The 22,341-nt window shown below is 35.8% G+C and overlaps 2 protein-coding genes across 2 annotated transcripts; one reads left to right on the top strand and one right to left on the bottom strand.

Annotated features, from left to right (window-relative positions):
• Positions 1–1,578: 1,578 nt before the first annotated feature.
• Positions 1,579–7,920, bottom strand: LOC127988036 (hemicentin-2-like). The gene is made up of 6 exons (XM_052590531.1): positions 7,911–7,920; positions 7,298–7,618; positions 6,860–7,153; positions 5,311–5,622; positions 4,886–5,167; positions 1,579–1,723 (listed from the first exon to the last, which is right to left on the bottom strand). The coding sequence occupies exons 1-6, from the start codon at positions 7,918–7,920 to the stop codon at positions 1,587–1,589; spliced, it is 1,356 nt and encodes a 451-aa protein (XP_052446491.1). The 3' UTR covers positions 1,579–1,586.
• Positions 7,921–10,964: 3,044 nt separating this feature from the next.
• Positions 10,965–21,417, top strand: LOC127987074 (uncharacterized). The gene is made up of 6 exons (XM_052589369.1): positions 10,965–11,177; positions 11,654–11,983; positions 12,243–12,587; positions 17,130–17,462; positions 20,116–20,466; positions 20,727–21,417. The coding sequence occupies exons 1-6, from the start codon at positions 11,132–11,134 to the stop codon at positions 20,864–20,866; spliced, it is 1,545 nt and encodes a 514-aa protein (XP_052445329.1). The 5' UTR covers positions 10,965–11,131; the 3' UTR covers positions 20,867–21,417.
• The last annotated feature ends 924 nt before the right edge of the window (positions 21,418–22,341 follow it).

Below are 22,341 nucleotides of genomic sequence, written 5' to 3'. Positions count from 1 at the left end.
GCTAGAAAGGTCAAAATGTATTAATATTATCATCAATATATATATATATGTTTTGTGCATCTCAGTCTTCAAAATCTCAACCCCAATCCACTGCCATTTTAAAGCTTGGAAGAGCTAGGACATGTTTAATATAATTATGACTGTATTCATCTGAAAAAAGAAAGTCCTATACATATAGAAGAAATGAGGTCTGGGCAGCATTTCTCCTTTTTGTTAGTAACTCCCCAAAACTGATGAAAACCACTGCACATTCACATGATACAATAACTATGACAAAAGTGAATTGATAAACATCAAATGTATTCTTAAAATGATTATAAGGCATTGTCAGACAAAGGAAAGGGATCTTTATGAAAAGAGGATGTGATATAGACAAGAATAGCTGTTCTACTAGTGCCACTATTGATGGAAATAAGTACTGAAACTTGCACTGGTATCAAGGCATGAGTGTATTAGGTTGTGAATATATATAGACATGTATTTTCTCTTACAGTATATATTTATACATATTCAAAGTTCATCACAGAAGGTTCTTCTCATGCTAACAGAAACATAGTCTACTACTTGATCCTCCTCTTCAAATTTCTGAAAATAACATAACATAAGATAGCATCAAATTATTTTATTTACATATTTTTAATAAAGAACAAATGTAAAATAAATAGTAAAGATGAATAAAAAAAAGTAATCTCCAGCCTAATTAAAAGATATATAGCCAATAATATATCAATAACAAGACTGAAGTGAATAATTTTTCTCAACAAATTTGTGTCTTAGTAGTTTGATTCAGGTTCTTCTCCCTTTAAATATTTATATACATTTTTTTAATAAATGTTTTTCTGCTTTAGAACATTTAATTTTATTCAAATATTCTAGTGTTTTCTCAGTAGCTTTACAAATGCACTCTAGTTCAAAATATGAAAGTAAATTAATCTAAATCCTTTTATCTTTAGACTCACAATAAAAAATAAAAAAAAAATAAAAACTAACTTACTCTTGTATGCCAGCAATAAACAATTATCAGTAAAATGGCTTCTTTGGGAACTATTAGAGAAAGAAAATATATGTTAGTCTTTTATAATACTATGTGATAAATAATTATAATTATACAGAGAAAAGTTCACACTAATCTTCATCTGACTCTGCTGAAATGATAGAGACATAATATAGTTTGAAATAAATAATCTTACCAATGCATGTGCATTTCTTTCGCAGAACATTGTCTCATGTATCATAATGACATGAGTGATCTCGTCTTCACAAATCTGAACTGTTTAAACGAGTAATTTGCAATGTGTTATGTTAGCGCTTCCACAGTTGAATCATTTATGCACACAATTAATTACATATATTTAATATTGCAATTTTAAAAAGTGCATTAACATACAGTGTGTGTCATATAGTTACTTTTCAACAACTACTAGCAGAGTAAAACAATAATAAAAAAAAAGAAAAAAAAAAAGAATTAGCCTTGCATGTGACAAGACCGCTAATCAGGGCAGACCATTGCAAGAAACACTAACCGCACGCATTATTTTGAAACATTCATGAATTATATTAAATTACAGTATGAGCTATGAGTTGATTCAAATGAATAGGAGACACTTGCCTTCTTCATCAGCTTTTCTACATTTCCAGCAGATGCAGAAGATCCCAAATCCAGCAAAAATCAACAGAAATTCAGCAACAGCAACAGAGATCAACACTGTCAAAGAATCTGAGTCTGGGGAATGTATAGGAGAGGAAAAGAGAGATATCCATGTAAGTTATTGCGTCTGAGCAACAACAATAGACAGAAATCAGCTCAATTAATACATGATGAATATCACACTCTTAACAGTGTGATATGGCTGTCTATCAGCACGGCTGATAAACTTGTACAACCATGTTGCACTGCTACAAGTGTGACAGTATATTTATACCACAGTTCGATGGCACACGTGTGTAAATAAAAAAAGAGACAACAAAAGTTGCATCTTTGAAAACCCTCTTTTGTGTAGAATTACTTCCTTCCACCACAGATTCAAATCTGTTAGACAGTTTAACAGCTGATCCCAAGCCTCTGTTACTATTTCTAAAACATCACTTATGAACTAGTAACAAAAAAACATTAAACTAGTTGCTTCATTGAAAGCTTATTGTATTTGTGTATTAAAAGCTAACTGTATTATGTAGAGTATTTTGAGAGAGGGATTTATGTCACGAGGTGACAAAATTCCAACTGTCAAGGTGGAACTAATGTTGGCCGCGACTGCCTCCCGCTGGACCAATAACAACGGAACACCGGGCTAGTTCCGGTTTAGCGCAAAATTCCCGCGAATGGGGTGATCAGCGGAAATCGACGGCAGCTGTCATAGACAGTAAAAGAAATTGACACAGCGACCCCATTGGAACTCAACTGAGACAATTGAAGCCCATTTTTAGCGTTTTTTTTAGCACTTCCGTTTCTGACGTGCAGACTCAAACGAAGCTTGACGACGTCAGCAACCTGTCTGACAGATGTAAATGTTCTAGTAGCTGTGCGTGCAAACTGCCATCGTTAATCTTGCAGAGACGGCGAGCTTGAGCGGGGAGTTCTTTGGCGTGAGTGAGCAGGAGTAAGTTTTCTGATTAATTATTTTGTATAGGATTTTAAAATGTAATGCCAGTACGCCATATTAAGTTAATTGCCTGCGAGCTTCTCCTCCTGTCTGTACGGTAATGCGACAGAGAATCGCGTGGTTCTGACGCAATCGTTAGCCTATTCTGTTACAAAAACTGTTTCTACGGGCCATAATGTAACAAGGTAATGGAGCCCTTTATACATTGTTGTGTATCTTTAGAAATAAATAATGGACAAACGGAGTCTTTAAACGCCTCAGGTGTAAAGTTATTCGCTGTCAAAGTGACGCCAAAATGAATGGGAGTCAATGGGAATGCTAACGCAAGTGAAGTTCTGCTACAAGATGGCAGCACGCAGCCGACTTTAACTTCCGGTCGACTTCCTTGCCGCCTGGCAGCTGTGCACATTGGGACACGTTGCCATTAGTGTAGGATAAAAGGAGAGAGGATGCACCAAAGAGGGCGCTGTGTTCGGGACTGTGAATCTCGGAGGAAACGTAAGCGGTGGAGAAGAGGAAGTGGGGCTGGCAAATGGGCACGGCATTGTGAGTTTGGGAGAAAGAGCACACCGACTCAACCAGAAGGAGGAAATCGCTGGACAGTAAGATCGTTTGTCAGAGACTGTGAGTAGTCCGATCGATCTGCATCCTCTCTCTCTTGTCTATGGGACTCTCTGACGTGAATGCCAGGTCAGAAAATGGGCGATGGCCATCTATATATGTATTTCCCACTGAGTGTTGAATTGCAGTGATGAAGTGATGTGATGCACTGTTTTGATGTGTGAAGTGTGAACTCAAACTTGCTGGGTGTCCACTATTTACCTGAGTTTCTGTCACGTTCTAAGACGTAAGAAGAGGCTAACACTGTTGTAATCCACAGCTATTTGAGTGTACTATCTGACAGCCCATTGTGAAGAGGGATTTCATACTGGAATACTCACCTGACTGCTTTGCGGTGAAACTCCTCCAGCTGTAAGTTCTCTGTCTGTCATTGCTGAAGAAGAGGATTACATATCTGTGTATTCACCTGTCTGCTTTGCAGCTAACTTCTTCTTCTATCGTAAGCTCTTTGTCTGCCAGTCCTTCAAGAGGATTTCATACCTGAATACTTACCAGACTGCTTGGTAGTGGAGCTCCTCAGCCGTCAGTTCTCTGCCTGTCACCTGCAGAAGAAGAGGAGTACGTACCCGAAACGAGTACCTTAACTGTTCAACCACAGTCGCTCTGGGTGAAGTCCCGACCCGTCCTCCCCCTGGGAAGAAGGGAGTACGTCACCCGAAATACGCACCTGAATGGTACTACAGTAGCCTCCTCCCAGTTGTGAGCCCTGACTTGTCTCTCTCATTGGAAGACAGCAAAGCCACTCACCAGAACACCCCCCTACATTGCACTCTGTGTGCCTCTGGCGGGTCCTTAGGACGGAACGACCCTGCCCAGAAGACTCACCATTTTAGATCCCCCTTTTATACTCAATAAAATACTGTGTTACTTGAAACCTTGTCTGTCGTCCTTGCCTGGCCTCTGTCCGACTCCCCAAGGGTGGTACGGGTCTTAGGGGTGGGTGCAGCCTGATTGGCCTGCCCCGTGACAGATAGACTGAACAAGTGTGAATACCTACATCTGATACATCAACCATTCTTCATCTCTATCTCATATTCACAATAAAACATTAGTTTGAATGTCTGCTGAGGAAAGCTATATCTTTGTCGTAGTATCCTTACATTTGTTAAGGGTGATTTCCAAAGACTGCACTGCTCAGTGCATTTGTTGGCGGCGTCTTACAAGGTGTTGTTGAGAGTAAAAAAAGACCTTGTTTACAACCCTTTTTCAGTCTCTTTTCGATATACAAGTATTTATTGCTGACTCACTCATAAAAACTATTGTCGCGATCTAATGGCAGAATAATTTCACTAAAATCACCAAAACAAGTTCGATGTAAATTCCAGAAGATCTGTCTGAGCTAAGCACACTTTTGTCATCTTCATGATTTCTGAACAGCCACTGATGCCCTGGAGCTCACATATTCCAAACCACTGAATAAAATTTTCATAAAGATGTATTGAAATAGAAATTTTGAAACAACATTATTTAAAAGTATATAGTGGATTTGGGCATCTGCCATGACACTTGCTGTGAGAAATACTGCAAGTGGAGTTATATAAATGGTGAAATGGCTGGAGTTCTGTTAGCACTAGCATATCGGATTGCTGGAAAAGTCTTGCAGCCAATCAGATTCAAAGACTAGAAATAATTTTGTACAAACGTTAGTATCACTACTGTCCTACCTGCACATGGCTGACAGAGTTTGCTGATTTCCAGATTTCTGGTCTGGTGGCTGATGGGATTGTTGATCACACAGCTGTAGCTGTTTCTATCCTGATATTCCACCTCCAGAGGTAGAGATAGACTGATGCTGAGATCAGACACACTGATGCTGGACAATAAACTGTTTCTTTTGTACCAGGTGAGAGTCACATGACCCACATTCACCACTGAACACACCAGTGAACAAGATGATGATGATGAAGAAGAGCAGTCTCTGGTAATGTTAGGAACAGACAGACGACCTGAAAACATGAGAGAATAAACTAAAACAGGATACATTTACACAACTTTATTTCCATTTCAGCATTGAATGACTGCTTATATTATGTCACCTCAAACTATAAAATAAAGAATATAACAGGCAGAGCAAATTATGTCTGCTCACCATAGACAGAAACACTGAATGTTTTTGATGCCAGTTTTGCTCCACTTATTTGTAGTTCATAGACTCCAGTGTGTTGAGTTGTGATGTTTGTGATGGTCAGAGATCCAGTTTGATAGTCCAGCTTCAGTCTATCTCTGAATATCCCATCAGGAACATCATACATTGAGAAGATTTGTTTCTCTCTTCTGATTTCAGCTATGAGAGAACTACCAACTCCAAATGTCCACAGTATGTCATTGTTTTCAGGTATTTCAGTAACATCAGTGCTCAGAGTGACAGAATCTCCCTTTATCAATGACACCTCAAATACACCTGATGAACAAATATTTTACACAGATATTAAGCAAATTGTAAGTATAGGAAACTATAATTAAAAAGCAACACATATTCTATTTCCTTTTTTTTTTTTTTTTGGACTGACAAGCATACACTTTCTGTCTGATACTGTATAAGTACTTTAGCTCTTGCAGATAAATAACAATATGCTTTTATATACTTCTACCACTAAAGACAGAATATTAGTATGAAGCAGAGATATGAAACACCGCAGCAGCTCTTTCAGATTTCCATAAAATATATGTATAGTGTCAAATAATGGAGTACAATCAAAGTATAATTTATGAAAAAGGATAGATAACAAGGACTGGTTGCTCTTCTGTCCCTGTGTTGACAGGAATTGGGAGTAAGTGCAGAGGAAGAGGCACTTCCTTCAGCCTGAGGCTTATTCATTACACTTTTGTTAGACAATAGTTAGACAATTGTTAAAATTACGAATGACTTGCTTCTTGCGTCAGACTAAGGCTGGATCTCATTGTTAGTTTTACTTGACCTTGCTCTTAGATAGTTTAGATCCTATCTGTCCAATCATTACAACTTTATTTAAAAGGGGAGCCATCTCAGTTATCACCAGTAAAATATGGAGTGCCACAAGGATCTGTCCTAGGTCCTCTGCTATTTTCAATATACATGTTGCCCCTTGGTAACACGGGATAAACTTTTATGCTGTCGATACCCAAATATATCTCAACAAGACCAGATAAATTAGCTAAGATAACATAGTGTGTTACAAATATATTTCTCATATTTATATAAAATATATTCTCATATTAAATTCGGATATGACAGATATATTACTTATTGGACCAAAAAAAAAAAAAAAAAAAACAGTACACAGAGACTCTTGGATTACAATTTGCAACTAGAAGGATGTACTGTTACTTCCTCTACAGTCAAAAATCTGGGCGTTATATTAGACAGCAACTTCCCCTTTCCCATGTTACAAAAACAGCATTATTCCATCTTAGAAACAGGCAATTTATGAAAAATCAAGCATATGTTTTTCTGATTAAATGTTTTAAATAGATTTTTCTTTAAATGATTTAACTGACAGTCACCACTTAAAAGCAACTACTAAATATCGTAGAAACTTAATTTTCTGTAAAGTTGATTTGCAACTATTTGTATCGTGAAAAGCACTATGGAAATGTACTTGAATTGAATAGACAGACATCAGACCAACAAATAAACATTAATATCACTACTTCCATACCTGAACATGTGTGACAGAGTTGACTAATGTCCAGATGTGTGGTCTGGTTGCTGATGGGATTGTTGATCACACAGCTGTAGCTGTTTTTCTCCTGATATTCCACCTCCAGAGGTAGAGAGAGACTGATGCTGAGATCAGACACACTGATGCTGGACAATAAACTGTTTCCTTTGTACCAGGAGAGAGTCACATGACTCAAATTCACCACTGAGCACAACAATGAACAATAGGATGATGCTGAAGATGATGATGATGAAGAACAGTCTCTGGTAATGTTAGGAACAGGCAGATGTGCTGCAAAACATGTGAATACACTGAAATGTGGATAAATCTACACAACTTTATTTTTATTTCAGTGTTGTGTGAGTGTTTATATGATGCCATCTCAAACTGTAAAACAAGAATATGTAACAGGCGGAATGAATGATCTCTACTCACCATAGACAGAAACACTGAATGTTTTTGATGTCAGTTTTGCTCCACTTATCTGTAGTTCATAGAGTCCAGCATGTTGAGTTGTGATGTTCATGATGGTCAGAGATCCAGTTTGATTGTCCAGCTTCAGTCTGTCTCTGAATATCCCATCAGGAACATTATCATATTTGTAAAAGATTTGTTTCTCCCGACTGATTTCAGCTATGAGAGACATTTCAGCTCCAAATTTCCACAGTATGTCATCGTCTTCAAGTATTTCAGTAAGATCAGTGTTTAGTGTGACAGAATCTCCCTCCAACACTGACACTGTCTCACCAAACACACCTGGATAATAAAAACAGATTTTTTTCACCGACAATTACAAAGGCAGGCTACTGTAATTTAAAAGCAACACATATTCCATTTCCTTATTTTCTATTTATTTGTTTGACTGGCAAGCAAAACATTTTTGTCTGATATACAGTATATATCTTAAAAACTGATACTGTAAACTGCTAACCGCTACCATTAAAGAGATATTATTAGAACCAAGCAGAAAGAGAAAACATTGCAGCAGCACATAGAGATCACCTATGAATATATTTAGCAGCGTATTTTAAGAAAAAGGACAGATAACCAGGCCCCATAGGACACATAATAAAATCACTTTAATTGAGTAATTAAAGTAACACAATACTTTGAAATTTACAGTGAAGTTTTACTTTTTCAAATAAAGAAAGCAAGCAACTTTATTTTCACGTTTATTAATTGATGGATCTTCTGCCCACGTGTTGAGATAACTTATAGAATGAAAGTGCCTTTACAGTTGCCCAAATTAAAACTTTTGTGTGTTTTGTTTTTTTTTATTATGAAAAATAAGCAAGCCCAGCCCACATTAAAAAGTAACACAAAAGTAACATTAACCATTACTTTCCATACAAACTAACACAATTAGTTACTTTTTTTATAGAGAAACACTATATATTATATACTTTCCCTGCAGCTGTAACAACCCATGGGCTTAATCCTTGTGATGCAATGCATCCTTAATATTTATTTTGCTTTAAAGTTATCTGTTGTAGAGTAGAATAAATGTGCAACATTTAATAAACAAATTCATTATTACAGACTGAATATTTTTTAATGTTTGAAAACATTAAAAATAGTATATTATTTTTTGGTACCTAAAGTAGACTGCCTCAGTGACAGTTTTTGTACCTTTTCCGTTAGTGCAGCAGATACTTTATTACTCTGACATTTAAACAAAAAAATATATATATATTAATAATCAACCATACAATTAAACAAAAAGTATAGCTTACCAATCAGATTCCACCAGCACAAAAATAACAAAACAGACATTTTATTCAATAGCTTATCTAAAAGCATTTCTAAAAATGCTACTGTTGAAAACACTGCAGAGCTGTCAATGTGAATCCTCCCGACTCAGAGCACAGGATGAGCTCCCCCTGCTGCCTTCACTAACAACTCTTCCAGCAGCAAAAGACTGTAAAAAACACATGAAAATAATCTTAAACTTTAGCTTGCAGTTTGTGGTTGGATGTGTTGTTAAAAACCAGTAAAATAAAAATACAAATACAACATTTAAAGACTCAACGTTTTTGTAAAATAGCATGCAAATTTTGCGCAGCACCCTTGTATATTTATTTATTTATTTATTTATTTATTATTTCTTTATCAGTTTATATTTTATTTTGTTAGAAAACTATAGTTTCATTAAAAGCATGTTTTACTAATGTGTCTCATTACAAGAGATTTGTACATTTGTGCAGTGAAAATGTGTTGAACAATTTGGGAATGGAACCTGGCACTAAATTTTTTTTTACACAGGAAAAACCCGGCCTTGAATGAAATGCATGTAACATTTTAAGAAGAAATGTTTCTTTTAATTCTTATAAAATGTTAGAACCAACAGTCTCGTGCATATAGCGTGGTTGTGCTGCGGGTGATCCTTGAAAGTGTCCGAGCTCTAGGTCTGATGCCATCCCCTCCTCTCTCTAACCCACTTATGCGCTTTCTGTACTGCCCTGTATAAATAAAAACAAAAACACCCAAAATAAATACAACTATGATATTGTGAAACATCTTTAACTGTCATCTAACCTCGTCATCAAATTCATCTGCCTCATACAAACATACTCGTGCCGTATGGATATAAGTATTTGTTTACCGTGATAACCTCCAAATCTCTCAACTCGATTTCCACAACATCGATACATTTGAATATACGGTACTGAAGGTTGACTCTCTCATTATCAACCTACTCTATCCTCCTAAATCATTTTCAAACTTTTTTTCTCAACTCAGTGAACTGTAACCCTCGCCATCTCCTGTTCTCCTGCTTGGTGACTGTAATATACATGTTTATGTTGTTTGCCCTAACACCACTCAATTACTGTCCGTTTTTGATTGTTTTAATGTGTCTGATCATCATGTTCAGTTTCCTACTAATTCACATGGTCATATCCTTGATTTGATCTGTACCTCAGGGGATGGCATTTGCTCAGGGGATGGTATTTTGCTGGTATCTCTTTCTCTGACACTAGTACCTCTGATCAAAAACACATAGACTTTAATTTTAGTTGGCCTATACAAGTAATCTGCTAAAATTATATATTATCTTAATGTTTAACACCTCACTCTTAATCTAATTTCATCCCATTAGATTAATTGGGGGGGGGGGGGTCTCTGGGTTCGGGCTCTATCCTGAACTTGGAGCCATCCCTCCTGACAGCACACCTAAAATGCTACTAATTCCTCTACCATATTTTATGTTAGTGCAGACTTAGAAGTGTAAATTAAAGGGCTCCATCCATCAGTTTGACACACCTGGTTCATAAACGTCCAGTGTTAAGTTTCCACAGTCTGTGATGATTTGTGGTGCAGTTTAATCAAATGTAAGCTATACAGCACTAATTACTAGCTCAAATGCATTCACGTGTATTCCTCTTACATAAAATATAGTCTGTTTTATGTTATTTATTTACATTTTTAATTTAGTGATTTCAACTTGTAATGTTCTACTAATAACCATAAAGTATAACTGTAATAGTACCAATGAGAAAGGCTGTATGGCCAGAAACTGCTGATCGACTGAATGTGTATGTTGCAGCATGTTAACTTTTTTTTTTTTTTTTTTTTTTTTTTTTTTTTAAATATCTTAAAACAAACTCTTTAAATATTTGGCACGATGCATTAAAAAGAGTCAGTTGTCGTTTATTTTATTATGTATTTGATTTAAGCTGTATTTTCTGTATTCTTATACTTCTGTATACTGTATAAAAAATAATTATATGTGAGAGATTCCAGGTAATATCAATGTGTTCCTATTGGTAAGTGATAGATGAACTCAGCTTAGCCTGACAGTTTTATCCATAACCGGGAAAATATTAATTATACTGTTAAAAACAAATAAAGAATAGTGTAGGCGATTGCTTACTTTCATTTTCACTCTGGGTGCAGTGTGCGCACATAAAAAAAAAAAAAAAAGAAAAGAAAAAAAAAAGCGTTTATGTAAACACAACAATCAGATTCATCAATCAATATTAATTCAGTCCGACCCAAAAATGTGCATGCAAACGTAGCTGTTTCTAAGCCCTAGTGTGTCAAAAACACCTAAAACCCCTGTTGTCGACAGCAGATGTCGATCTAATCCCTAGGCGATTTGCAATCGAAAGCAAAACCGACCAGCTGGATTTGTTATTTTTTCACACAAGCCTTGGTTATTTGGGGCTCGAAATAACTCATGAAGTTCCTTTTTCATTCTTGATTCGGACGCGTTACAAATATATATTTGTTTGTATATATAAAAAAATTTCAGTGGAAAAAGTGTTGAAAATGAAGATCTTCGTTTTGTTCATTCTGTGTCTACTTTTCATCCCCGGTAAGTAGTCTGTTACAATCTGTCTATCCGTAAACATTAATAGCGAATCTGGCTCATTAGTTTAATGTTGTATCAGGTATCAAGTAAGCAGACATGTATTATTTTATTAGTTATTTTCGTTCGAAGTAGCTATATTTTATGAATCACGGCTTATGATAAACCTATGAGTCATGTGGGAAGATCATAAGACTCGCGTAGTCACAGCACTTTCTGTTGTGTTCTCACACAAGTGTTGTTTGATAAGGCGATGAGTTAGTGTTCAGTGATGCATCGAGTTTGATTGTGCTGGAAGCATTCTGTCATGACTGATCAATGTATGTGTTCGTCTACCGGGGTGTGAAGACAGAGAAGTGAAGTAAAAGAGATTCGATAAGTTGATGTTACTTACTGTGTCGGTGTGATCTTTATCAAACGCAACACTTTCCTTTTGTATATTCTTATACCAGTCCTCTAGAAGTGATTCATTTCTTTTTCAGGTGATGATGATGATGATGATAAAAATGAAGTGTTTGTGACGGAGGGAGATTCTGTCACTCTTCACACTGGTGTTGAAGCAAACCAACAAGACAGAATTGCGTGGTATTTTTTTGACACTCGCATCGCTCAGATCACTGGAGATCTCAGGAAGATCTGTACAGATGTTCAGTGTAATAAAGGTACTGAGAGATTCAGAGACAGACTGAAGCTGGACAGTCAGACGGGTGATCTCACCATCACAGACATCAGAACTACAGACGCTGGAGTTTATCAACTTCAAACTATCAGCAGAAGAATGAATCAAAAGATTTTTATTGTTGCTGTTCATGGTGAGTCATTTTAAAGCATGTTACATTTGCTTAAATCACATAATGCATATGTTTGTTTTTTTTTCATTGTTGTTGTTTTTTAAGGGGTGCAAGCACCCAAAGTTCTAAAACCCTATTTGTGTTTGTTTTGTTTCTTATAAATGTTTATGTGCATCAGAAACTGTAAATTGCAGAGACCCCAAATCTGTTCCCAAGAGTGTCTAAGTTGTTTTGTTTTTTCCCAAAAAGATCATCCAGCAGCTGTCGATTTGTGTTGCAGATGTTTCTGGTGCAAAGACTTATACAATGAAGACAAAAACAGTGAAGGAGGGAAACTCTGTCACTTTAGACACTCGCGTAATAAAAAACCCAAATGATGTAATGAAGTGGCATTTTAATGACGATCTCATCGCTGAAATCACTGGAGATTGGAGTAAGATCTGTACAGATGATCAGTGTAAAGAGAGATTCAGAGACAGACTGAAGCTGGATCATCAGACTGGATCTCTGACCATCATGAACATCACAACCACAGATGCTGGAGTTTACGAACTACAGAAAAACCACCGCATCCACCCTCACCACAGCATCATCAGTATCAGACGATTCAGCATTACTGTCACTGGTGAGTGTAATTTGGTCAATCAATACACATTCCTTTGCAATAAGTACAGTTCAATATTGCTAATATTGCTAAACAAATCAGAAAGAGTGAAAAGCACTCAACTTTTGAACAAGCATGGCAACTTTTGTTCTCTGTTACGTTTTAACGTAAATAGTTTCACTGAAAACTAGGGCTGTCGAAAATAACCCACTAATTGTGCAATTATTTTGTGCACAGTAGCTAACCATTATTTTGTATTGAAAGTGCAGGAGCGGCTAGCACCTTTTGTGCTTTCACAATTGGTATAATTTGTCAAGTGCCGCTGAGCCGCCACTTTACTGCAAATACAGACGAGTATCGTCCATTACACCACAGGTTTTCCCAGGTTTTTTCCTCTGACTACTGTCCTTAAATGTATGCTTTGGTTTATGATGGGCAGCAAACTCTGCTGCGATGCAACTGTGTTCCCATCCAACTGTCCGACACACATGCATGCATGTATCTTACATGATAAAAGTAATATTCAAATTAAGATATACCTCTAGATTTAAGCATTTATTTATTTGAAAGGTGGACAATGCTTCTGGCATCAAAAGAGGAAAATTATTTTGTGGTTGACTTTATTTTTAGTGTTTTAGTGTTTATTTTGACTAAGAACAATGCACTGTGGTTTTAATTCAGTGTGAGTGGTGCAGCAAAAATAGACGCAGCGCGGGGGGAGGTTCCGCTGTTGTGTCCCCACCAATGTCAGAAGCAAACATGTGCCCTTGGCATTTAAAGTGAAACCTACTGCAGACTTTGCCATTGATGTTAAACAAAGAACAAAAGAAAAAGAGAAGTCACTCACTGCTTGCTGATTGACATTTGTAACTTGGATAGAGACTATCTATCCAAGATAGTCTCTATCCGTCATACAAGTTTGTCAAGATTGTGCAGCAATAAGTACTGCTTATGGTGTGCATTTTTATAATTTAAGCTTCAGATGTGTGTTCACTTCTCACTGCTGTGTGTGTGCACTTGGATGGGTTAAATGCAGAGCACCAATTCCGAGAATGGGTTACTGTACAGGTCCTTCTCAAAAAATTAGCATATTGTGATAGAAGTTCATTATTTTCCATAATGTAATGATAAAAATTAAATTTTCATATATTTTAGATTCATTGCACACCAACTGAAATATCTCAGATCTTTTATTGTTTTAATACTGATGATTTTGGCATACAGCTCATGAAAACCCAAAATTCCTATCTCTAAAAAATTAGCATATTTCAACCGACCAATAAAAGAAAAATGTTTTTAATACAACAAAAAAAAGTCAACTTTCAAATAATTATGTTCAGTTATGCACTAAATACTTGGTCGTGAATCCTTTTGCAGAAATGGCTGCTTCAATGCGGCGTGGCATGGTGGCAATCAGCCTGTGGCACTGCTGAGGTGTTATGGAGGCCCAGGATGCTTCGATAGTGGCCTTAAGCTCATCCAGAGTGTTGGGTCTTGTGTCTCTCAACTTTCTCTTCACAATATCCCACAGATTCTCTATGGGGTTCAGGTAAGGAGAGTTCGCAGGCCAATTGAGCACAGTAATACCATGGTCAGTAAACCATTTACCAGTGGTTTTGGCACTGTGAGCAGGGGCCAGGTCGTGCTGAAAAATGAAATCTTCATCTCCATAAAGCTTTTCAGCAGATGGAAGCATGAAGTGCTCCAAAATCTCCTGATAGCTAGCTGCATTGACCCTACCCTTGATAAAACACAGTGGACTAACACCAGCAGCTGACATGGCACCCCAGACCATCACTGACTGTGAGTACTTGACACTGGACTTCAGGCATTTTGGCATTTCCTTCTCCCCAGTCTTCCTCCAGACTCTGGCACCTTGATTTCCGAATGACATGCAAAATTTGCTTTCATCCGAAAAAAGTACTTTGGACCACTGAGCAACAGTCCAGTGTTGCTTCTCTGTAGCCCATTTCCTGCATATGCCTGTGCACGGTGGCTCTGGATGTTTCTACTCCAGACTCAGTCCACTGCTTCCGCAGGTCCCCCAAGGTCTGGAATTGGTCCTTCTCCACAATCTTCCTCAGGGTCCAGTCACCTCTTCTCGTTGTGCAGCGTTTTTTGCCACACTTTTTCCTTCCCACAGACTTCCCACTGAAGTGCCTTGATACAGCACTCTGGGAACAGCCTATTCATTCAGAAATTTCTTTCTGTGTCTTACCCTCTCACTTGAGGGTGTCAATGATGGCCTTCTGGACAGCAGTCAGGTCGGCAGTCTTACCCATGATTGCGGTTTTGAGTAATGAACCAGGCTGGGAGTTTTTAAAAGCCTCAGGAATCTTTTGCAGGTGTTTAGAGTTAATTAGTTGATTCAGATGATTAGGTTAATAGCTCGTTTAGAGAACCTTTTCATGATATGCAAATTTTTTAGAGATAGGAATTTTGGGTTTTCATGAGCTGTATGCCAAAATCATCAGTATTAAAACAATAAAAGACCTGAAATATTTCAGTTGGTGTGCAATGAATCTAAAATATATGAAAGTTTAATTTTTATCATTACATTATGGAAAATAATGAACTTTTATCACAATATGCTAATTTTTTTAGAAGGACCTGTACTTGGCAAATGTCACAATTTTCACTTTCACTTTTATGGGGTGTGTGTTCAATACTGTGTGTAAGTCAAGGCAGGGATGGTGGAAACTTGGCCTGGAGATGGCCAGTGGAGATGGAGCCATTGGGGCAGGAAACCCAGGTGGAGACCAGCAGACTTCTGATGGATCTCCCGTGTTCACCACTGGTTTCCCCAGCTCCTGTTTTCCAGTGTTCCTTTCCAGACTCTCTCTTCCACCTCTATCTAAAAAATAAATTGTGTGGTCCTCAAGGCAGTGATTCTTATGCATTATGCATTGTTATCCTGTCATGGTGCAAGCAATCGTATCATCAATGAAGTAAATGAAGCTTGAGAACCTGTTGTATCTGTCATATTGTGGAAATCACCTAAAGTTCACTGGTACAAGCCAATGGAAAGTACCAGTACTGCCCTATGGAGGGCACCTAAGACTCACAATTTGTATTGTTATAATTATTAACTTTATTGTCCCCCTTAGGGGCAATTTGTTCTACAGCATGATATTTTTTTTTACACCACATACAAGACAGACAAATGCATGACATAAAAAGCAGATAAAAAAAAAAAAAAAAAAAAAAAAAAAAAAAAAAACGAACTACCTCTTCCTATTTGAATTAAGTAAATTGATAGCATATGGAACAAACAAACAGTTAAATATGTTTATCTTGGCTAGAGGGACCCTGTACAAGTATCCTGAGAGAAGGTTTGAAATTAATGATAAAGAGGGTGAGACGTGTCAGATATCATGCGATGTGCTTTCTTTATCACCTGAATGTCAAACAAATCTGACAACCCAGGTAATTTCACACCCAGTACTTTACTGCAGTTATTTACAACCTTTGACAGAAAATTATTTTGTTTCAACTTTAAAGAGGCAAATCAATAAATCAATGAAAAATGTTAAAATCAATTCAACATATACCTTATAAAAAGCAGTCATCGATGTCTCATCAATATTAAATTTAGCTAATTTCCGCAGAAAATAAAGTCTTTGTTGGCTCATATTACACAATCTATTGGTATTGTCTGCAAAATGTAATTTATTATTGATAATACTACCCAGGTAGTTATAACTTTCTGCTGACTACAACACTCATTTGTGTAAAGGATGTAGAGCAGAGGAGAAAGTACACACTCCTATGGGGAGCCAATAGATGTAATTATAGGACCTGACAGAACACTATTAACCCTCTGAGACCTATTTGTAAGGAAATCTAGTAAACAAGTGGCCATTCTTGCATCCACGCCAAAACTAGACCTAAGCTTGTGAATGCAGAAGAAAAATCTACAAATAATAGCTTTCGCATGGTTACTACAACTCTCCAGATGTTTATACAACAGGTCCAGTAAGATCTAAACTGTAGGTAAATTGCATTAATTACCTTCATTACAAGTGAGGTCTGGGAGACTGGTCTATGACCTGTCAAACATTTAGGACAATTATTTTTAGTGTTATTATAATTATTGATTTATCCATTTATAATTAGTGTTCCTGTTGCTCAATTGGTAGAGCATTGCGCTATCAAGCGTAAAGTTGGCGGTTTGATTCCCCGGGAACACATGATAGGTAACAATTGATAGCCTGAATGCACTGTAAAGCATCTGCTAAATGCTTAAATTTTAATTTAAATTTAAATTTATTTTTAATTTTTTTTTTTGAAACTGGAATAACAATCGACTGTTTCCGAATGAGATATATATATCCGAATATATATGATTGCTTTTTGAGAAATTTTTTAGGAATAAAATATGGGTAGGGTTAGGTTTAGGGGTAGGGATTGGGTTAAGTCTATATTTTTGGACAATAAGGTTGATACAGGACCATCAAAAGATTTTGATCCAGGAACAGGTCTTACTTTGCAAAAAAACGGCGACCCTGGTTGTATTTTTACTGTTTACTATGACTTATAATGAGCCGTTCATTTCTTCTTCAGGTGCATCTGGTGTTGAGACAGATGGAGTGTCAGTGTCACTGATGGAGGGAGATTCAGTCACTCTACACACTGATATTGAAATGAACCAACAAGACCCAATGAAATGGTATTTTAATGATATTCGTATAGCTCAAATAATTGCAAATCTGAATAGGACCTGTACAGATGTTCAGTGTAATGAAGGCACTGAGAGATTCAGAGACAGACTGAAGCTGGATCATCATACGGGTGATCTCACCATCACAAACATCACAACCACAGACTCCGGAGATTATAAACTACAGACCATCAGGAGAAAAGTCATTCAAAAGATCTTCCATGTTGTTGTTCATGGTGAGTCATTTAACCCCTTTGCGCGCAAACATCGCTGACGGCCCCAGTTTATTATTGTTTCACTTTCACAGCACATTAAACATCACTGTCTTACTTCATCTGGACAAACTGTGCATCAATGGAAAGTTTAAAGACTCAAGCTTCGATATTTGACCAATATTTTGATAAAACATTGTTGCAGTGACAGATATTTAGTGATTTATGTCAGGAGTGCAAAATAATAAATCCGTATTATGCCATATTTTGAATAGAAATTCACCACTCACTCATATTCAGTCACGTCAGCAGCGGTTTATTTGTGTTCACATAGACTCACTGAACAGCGTCAATAAGGATTTACAGACCAAAGATGCATATCTGCGGATATATATGGATATATTTACTGATGTTTACTTCATATTTCTTCAGACAGAATCGTCATTTCTATTCATTTTCCACGAATTTACCCGCGATTACGATAGTAAAGCTTGGTATGAGAATTTCTTGAGATCTGGGGCGTTTTTATAAAAAAAATCGAAAATGTACATCGGAAATGCTAACTTGTGCAGCGATGAAAAAGGCTACAAATAACATATTTTTACAACAGTAAACGACCAAATTCCACCCCTGATCGCTAAAGGAAGTTATTATAAACACTCGATCGGGGTTTAAAGTGAGTTTTGAGTAAAAGTGTACTAATAATTTCATAAATTGTCAGATGTAGCTTGATGCTAACGTTAGCACCAATGCTACTAATAGCAGGTGCTTTTCTTCTTCATAATGCATTTTTGTCTCAATAATTCACGTAAGGTCGTAAGAAAATGTTTTGTTGTATTTTTATAGTAAGACTTTTGATAAATAAGGGCTAAATGCAAAGAGAGACTGAAGTGAGATCGCTGCTTTGTTGCTTTGTAAAGCCTGAAAAACCACAATCAAGGCTAATAAAGGTGGAATAAAAACAAAAGAATAATGATAAAAGAATAATGCAGATAATGTGTCATACCTGGCGGAGGTGTGAAAGACTCGTTTGGTGAGAACAATAGAATAATGAATCGGGCAGCTTTCAACAGTGAAACATACACAAAGAGCACAGGAAAGTTTACATGTGAGATCTTACAGAGATGACAAGGGCCATAAATCAATCTGATTAGCCTTCTCTAAAAACACACATGACATGGCCTTAGAAAATATTTCATAAAATTCACAGTTTTACAGATTCGATTATGAAATTTTTTATGAAGTCTTGGAAGACTTGTGGCCTTAGCTACACTGTGTTTTCAAACTCATTTCCTACATCAACATTTTTTTAAATACATTTAAAACATATGTTTTTAATATTTTTATTTTTGTTTTTATGTTTGAGCTTATATATCTCTATTATCATAACAGTCTGAGTGATTCTGATTCCTGAACAGTAAACTTTAAAGTGTCAGCTTTGTGAACAAAGGTTGATTATGTATCTAGTCAGAAAGAATCATGAGCAGAAACCTTTTTATTTTGGGTATGTAATTTCGGTCTCCATGCCAAAAAAGGGGGGTTACTAGTAAGGGGTTAACAGCAGGCTAAAAAAGCATGGATCACAACATTATTAATGTGTTTATTATAATAGTTACATTCAAAACTCTTAACCAGATTCATTAGTATTTATCGTATCTGAATGTGTTTTACCTATAAGACTCCACCCATTACAGTAGCAGCCAATTTGAAAAGTGCAGTATTCAGTTGTGCACATTTTTTTCTTATAACTTCATTTATAACTTTATATCTTTGAACAGTTAGTCAGAAAATCATGCTCTTCGTGTTTTTGGATTCCTTGGGTCATAGCGAATCTGGATATAATAACCCACAATCCAGTTTGTTCTAAACATTTGACGGGCTTCATATTAAAGCCTTTACTAGTAAGACATAGTTTATAGTTTTGTTTCACATATTAGTTTAAGGGCTCATCCCGTCATATGCTCTGACAGAAAGGCTGTGTTTGACGCTGACAGAGACTCACGTTATTTGGAAATGTGCTGTCTTCCTGAATGCATAACTTACATTTCACAAGTATTTCCTACATCTGTAAATGCTAGAAAGCCATGGAAATATTTCATTTTTTTTCTGGCAGAAGTGCATGAGCCTTCTGCTTTGGGATTCTCAACTAAACTTCACAGTGAATGAGCACCTCCGCTCACATGTGCGCCAAACAGACAGGAGTACTTGTAGTTGGACAGTAAATTTGACACTTAGATTTTTAAACCTACTAGCAGGTCTAATTTTGATGAAAGCGCTGACTGTAAAGTGACTGTAATGGGGTAATCAAAGTAACCTAACTCAACTCTGTGCTTTTTAGTTTAGTGAATTTAACTTCCACTTTTAAAGCCTTATTTTTGTTTTAAGACTGCAATGTTACAATGTTAGAATTAAGTGTGATTTATAAAAAAAAAAAGAAATTGCACATAATATAAAGGCTTACATGGGTTACATTCACTTAATTTTGTTTTCATAGCCTTTTGTAATGCACATTCTATTTCTGCTGTTCTTGGCTTGGCTCCACAATTGTTGCTTGCAGCTATATTTCTAATTCATTATTTTACGTTTGCCAAAAAAAACGATTGCTTTTCAGACTGAAAGCTGAAACATTTGTTTTCTCACCAAAATTGAGCTACAATCAGCTGTTGGTTTGTTTCAGATGTTCCTGCTGCTGATCAAGATGATATTAAGAGAAGTTCAGTGAAAGAGGGAGAAGCTGTTACTTTAGACTCTCGTGTAATTAAAAAACAGAATGATGTGATGAGATGGTATTTTAATGAGATTCTCATCGCTGAAATCACTGGAGATCAGAGTAAGATCAGTACAGATGAGCATTGTGATGGGAGATTCAGAGACAGACTGAAGCTGGATCATCAGACTGGATCTCTGACCATCATGAACATCAGAAACACAGACTCTGGATTCTATCAGTTAAAGATCATCTACATCATCCGCCTTCGACACAGCATCAGCATCTTCAGAATAAAGAGATTCAGCATTACTGTCACTAGTGAGTGTAATGTTGTTTCATGTTTTCCTTTCTCTTTTGTGTAATAGTCAGTCGCCCTCTATGTTGAGCTCTTTGTTCTGTGATGTTGTTTTAGCTGTTGTTCCTCAAACACCCACTAGAAAGCACCATTTATCAGTTCAATATCGATATCATTCTACTGATGACCAAAGTAGAAATGTGTAATCGTTAGAAAAGAGTTTGATATCATTGATTATCAGAGCATCTCTTGTAATAATGACTGTCTGTCTTTATCATTACAGATTCAAGTCTACCTTCAGGAGTTATAGCAGGAATATGTGCTGCTGTTGTTTTTGGTGTTGGTGTGCTGGCCACTGTGGTGGTTTGTGTAAAGTCCTGTTGCTGCAGAAGGGACCATGAGAAGAAAACTGATGTATTGTGAAATATACGATGTAAAATTAATTTGGAAAGTAACAGTGGTATTAAAACATTTTTATATCAGCAGAATAATATGACCATAATTTAGGGTAATAATGTAACGTGTACCCTTAAAAATAGTTATCAACACTGTGAGATGGAGATGGAACTGATGCCTTTTGAAAACTATTGATAGCATTACCATCTTTCCTCCATATAATGGCTGATAAAGTAGTGTTTATAGCGGTACATTGTGTACAGCCTGGGAAACTGCTATATGTCTGACACTTTCTGGTGTCTGTACATACAGCTGTAAAACCAATGGATCAACATGAAACTAATGCTAAATTATAACAATCTATAACTGATACTTTTGACTCAACCTCAAACAACTAAAAAAAAAAAAGTTTTATATTATGAAATGTTAAATGTGTCTAAATATATACATGTATTTATTTTTTTTAATTTTTATTTTTATTTTTTTTGTGAAAACCTGAACTGTAAGTCTTGTTATTTATTGTATTTTTGTGTTTGAATATGTTTACATAGTCATTGCTTTGATATATATATATATATATATATATATATATATATATATATATATATATATATATATATATATATATATATATATATATATATATATATATATATATATGTTTCTGTATCTCCTGTGGATACCCTAACTATGTTGCTCTCTCATTCCAGTTTTTTTGGAAGCACTAGGGTTATTATAATACATTAAAACTGAAACTAAAACCATTTCATTATTCTAAATAAAACATGTTAACTGTAATAAAAAAATAAAAAAATTTTTTTTGCCAAAGCAACATGTCATTGAGTTCAAAATCTCAAAACTTATCCACAGACTCATCAGAGTATTTTATATCAGTTTCCTCACTTCCCAGGGCAAGATGTGTAGTCCACATGCTCTTCCTCTTTCTTAATCTGTAAAAAAAAAAAAAAAAACTCATATTAAGAAAATTATTTTTATAATCAAACAGGAAAAGCAGTGCAATTATGACATATTAGTACAATTAAAAAAAAAAAAAAAAAAAAAAATATATATATATATATATATATATATATATATATATATATATATATATATATATATATATATATATATATATATATTCAGCTTGAATATATTATAACATTTATTCTTGTGTCAAAAAGCTGAATTTAGTGGATGTGGCTTATTTCTTACAGAAGTAGAGCATGCAATTTCAGCACAAAGCATCATTTTTTTTATGTTTTAAAAGAGTTAGGTAAGTTGGAAAGAGCAAAACATTTAATATTTGCCAACTGTTTTACAAATAAAATGTTAAGCGACTGACAATAATATCCAGGGATGGAAACTAAATTTCTTTTTTTTTTTTCTCAAATATTGAATTGAAAATGTAAATTAGTAAATGAATAGAAAACACAAGACTAGAAGTATTTCTTATCCTAGTGGACAGCATAAGTAATGCAGCCTTCATCTGTCAGTTAAAATGG

Source organism: Carassius gibelio, chromosome B22 (genome assembly GCF_023724105.1).
Source record: "Carassius gibelio isolate Cgi1373 ecotype wild population from Czech Republic chromosome B22, carGib1.2-hapl.c, whole genome shotgun sequence".
NCBI lineage: Eukaryota > Metazoa > Chordata > Actinopteri > Cypriniformes > Cyprinidae > Carassius > Carassius gibelio.
The sequence above is the reverse complement of the archived record's forward strand: the minus strand, read 5'-3'. Positions and strand labels throughout refer to the sequence as shown.

What these genes read in the sequence shown, in the direction of transcription:
- LOC127988036 (XM_052590531.1), bottom strand. An exon ending in ATTCAGTGTTTCTGTCTATG is followed by an intron (nt 7,154 to 7,297) that starts GTGAGTAGAGAT and finishes CATGTTTTGCAG; the next exon opens with CACATCTGCCTGTTCCTAAC. An exon ending in ACTCTGTCAGCCATGTGCAG is followed by an intron (nt 1,724 to 4,885) that starts GTAGGACAGTAG and finishes TACATTCCCCAG; the next exon opens with ACTCAGATTCTTTGACAGTG.
- LOC127987074 (XM_052589369.1), top strand. Translation starts at nt 11,132, where the DNA reads ATGAAGATCTTCGTTTTGTTCATTCTGTGTCTACTTTTCATCCCCG. An exon ending in TTTTATTGTTGCTGTTCATG is followed by an intron (nt 11,984 to 12,242) that starts GTGAGTCATTTT and finishes TTTGTGTTGCAG; the next exon opens with ATGTTTCTGGTGCAAAGACT. An exon ending in CTTCCATGTTGTTGTTCATG is followed by an intron (nt 17,463 to 20,115) that starts GTGAGTCATTTA and finishes GGTTTGTTTCAG; the next exon opens with ATGTTCCTGCTGCTGATCAA.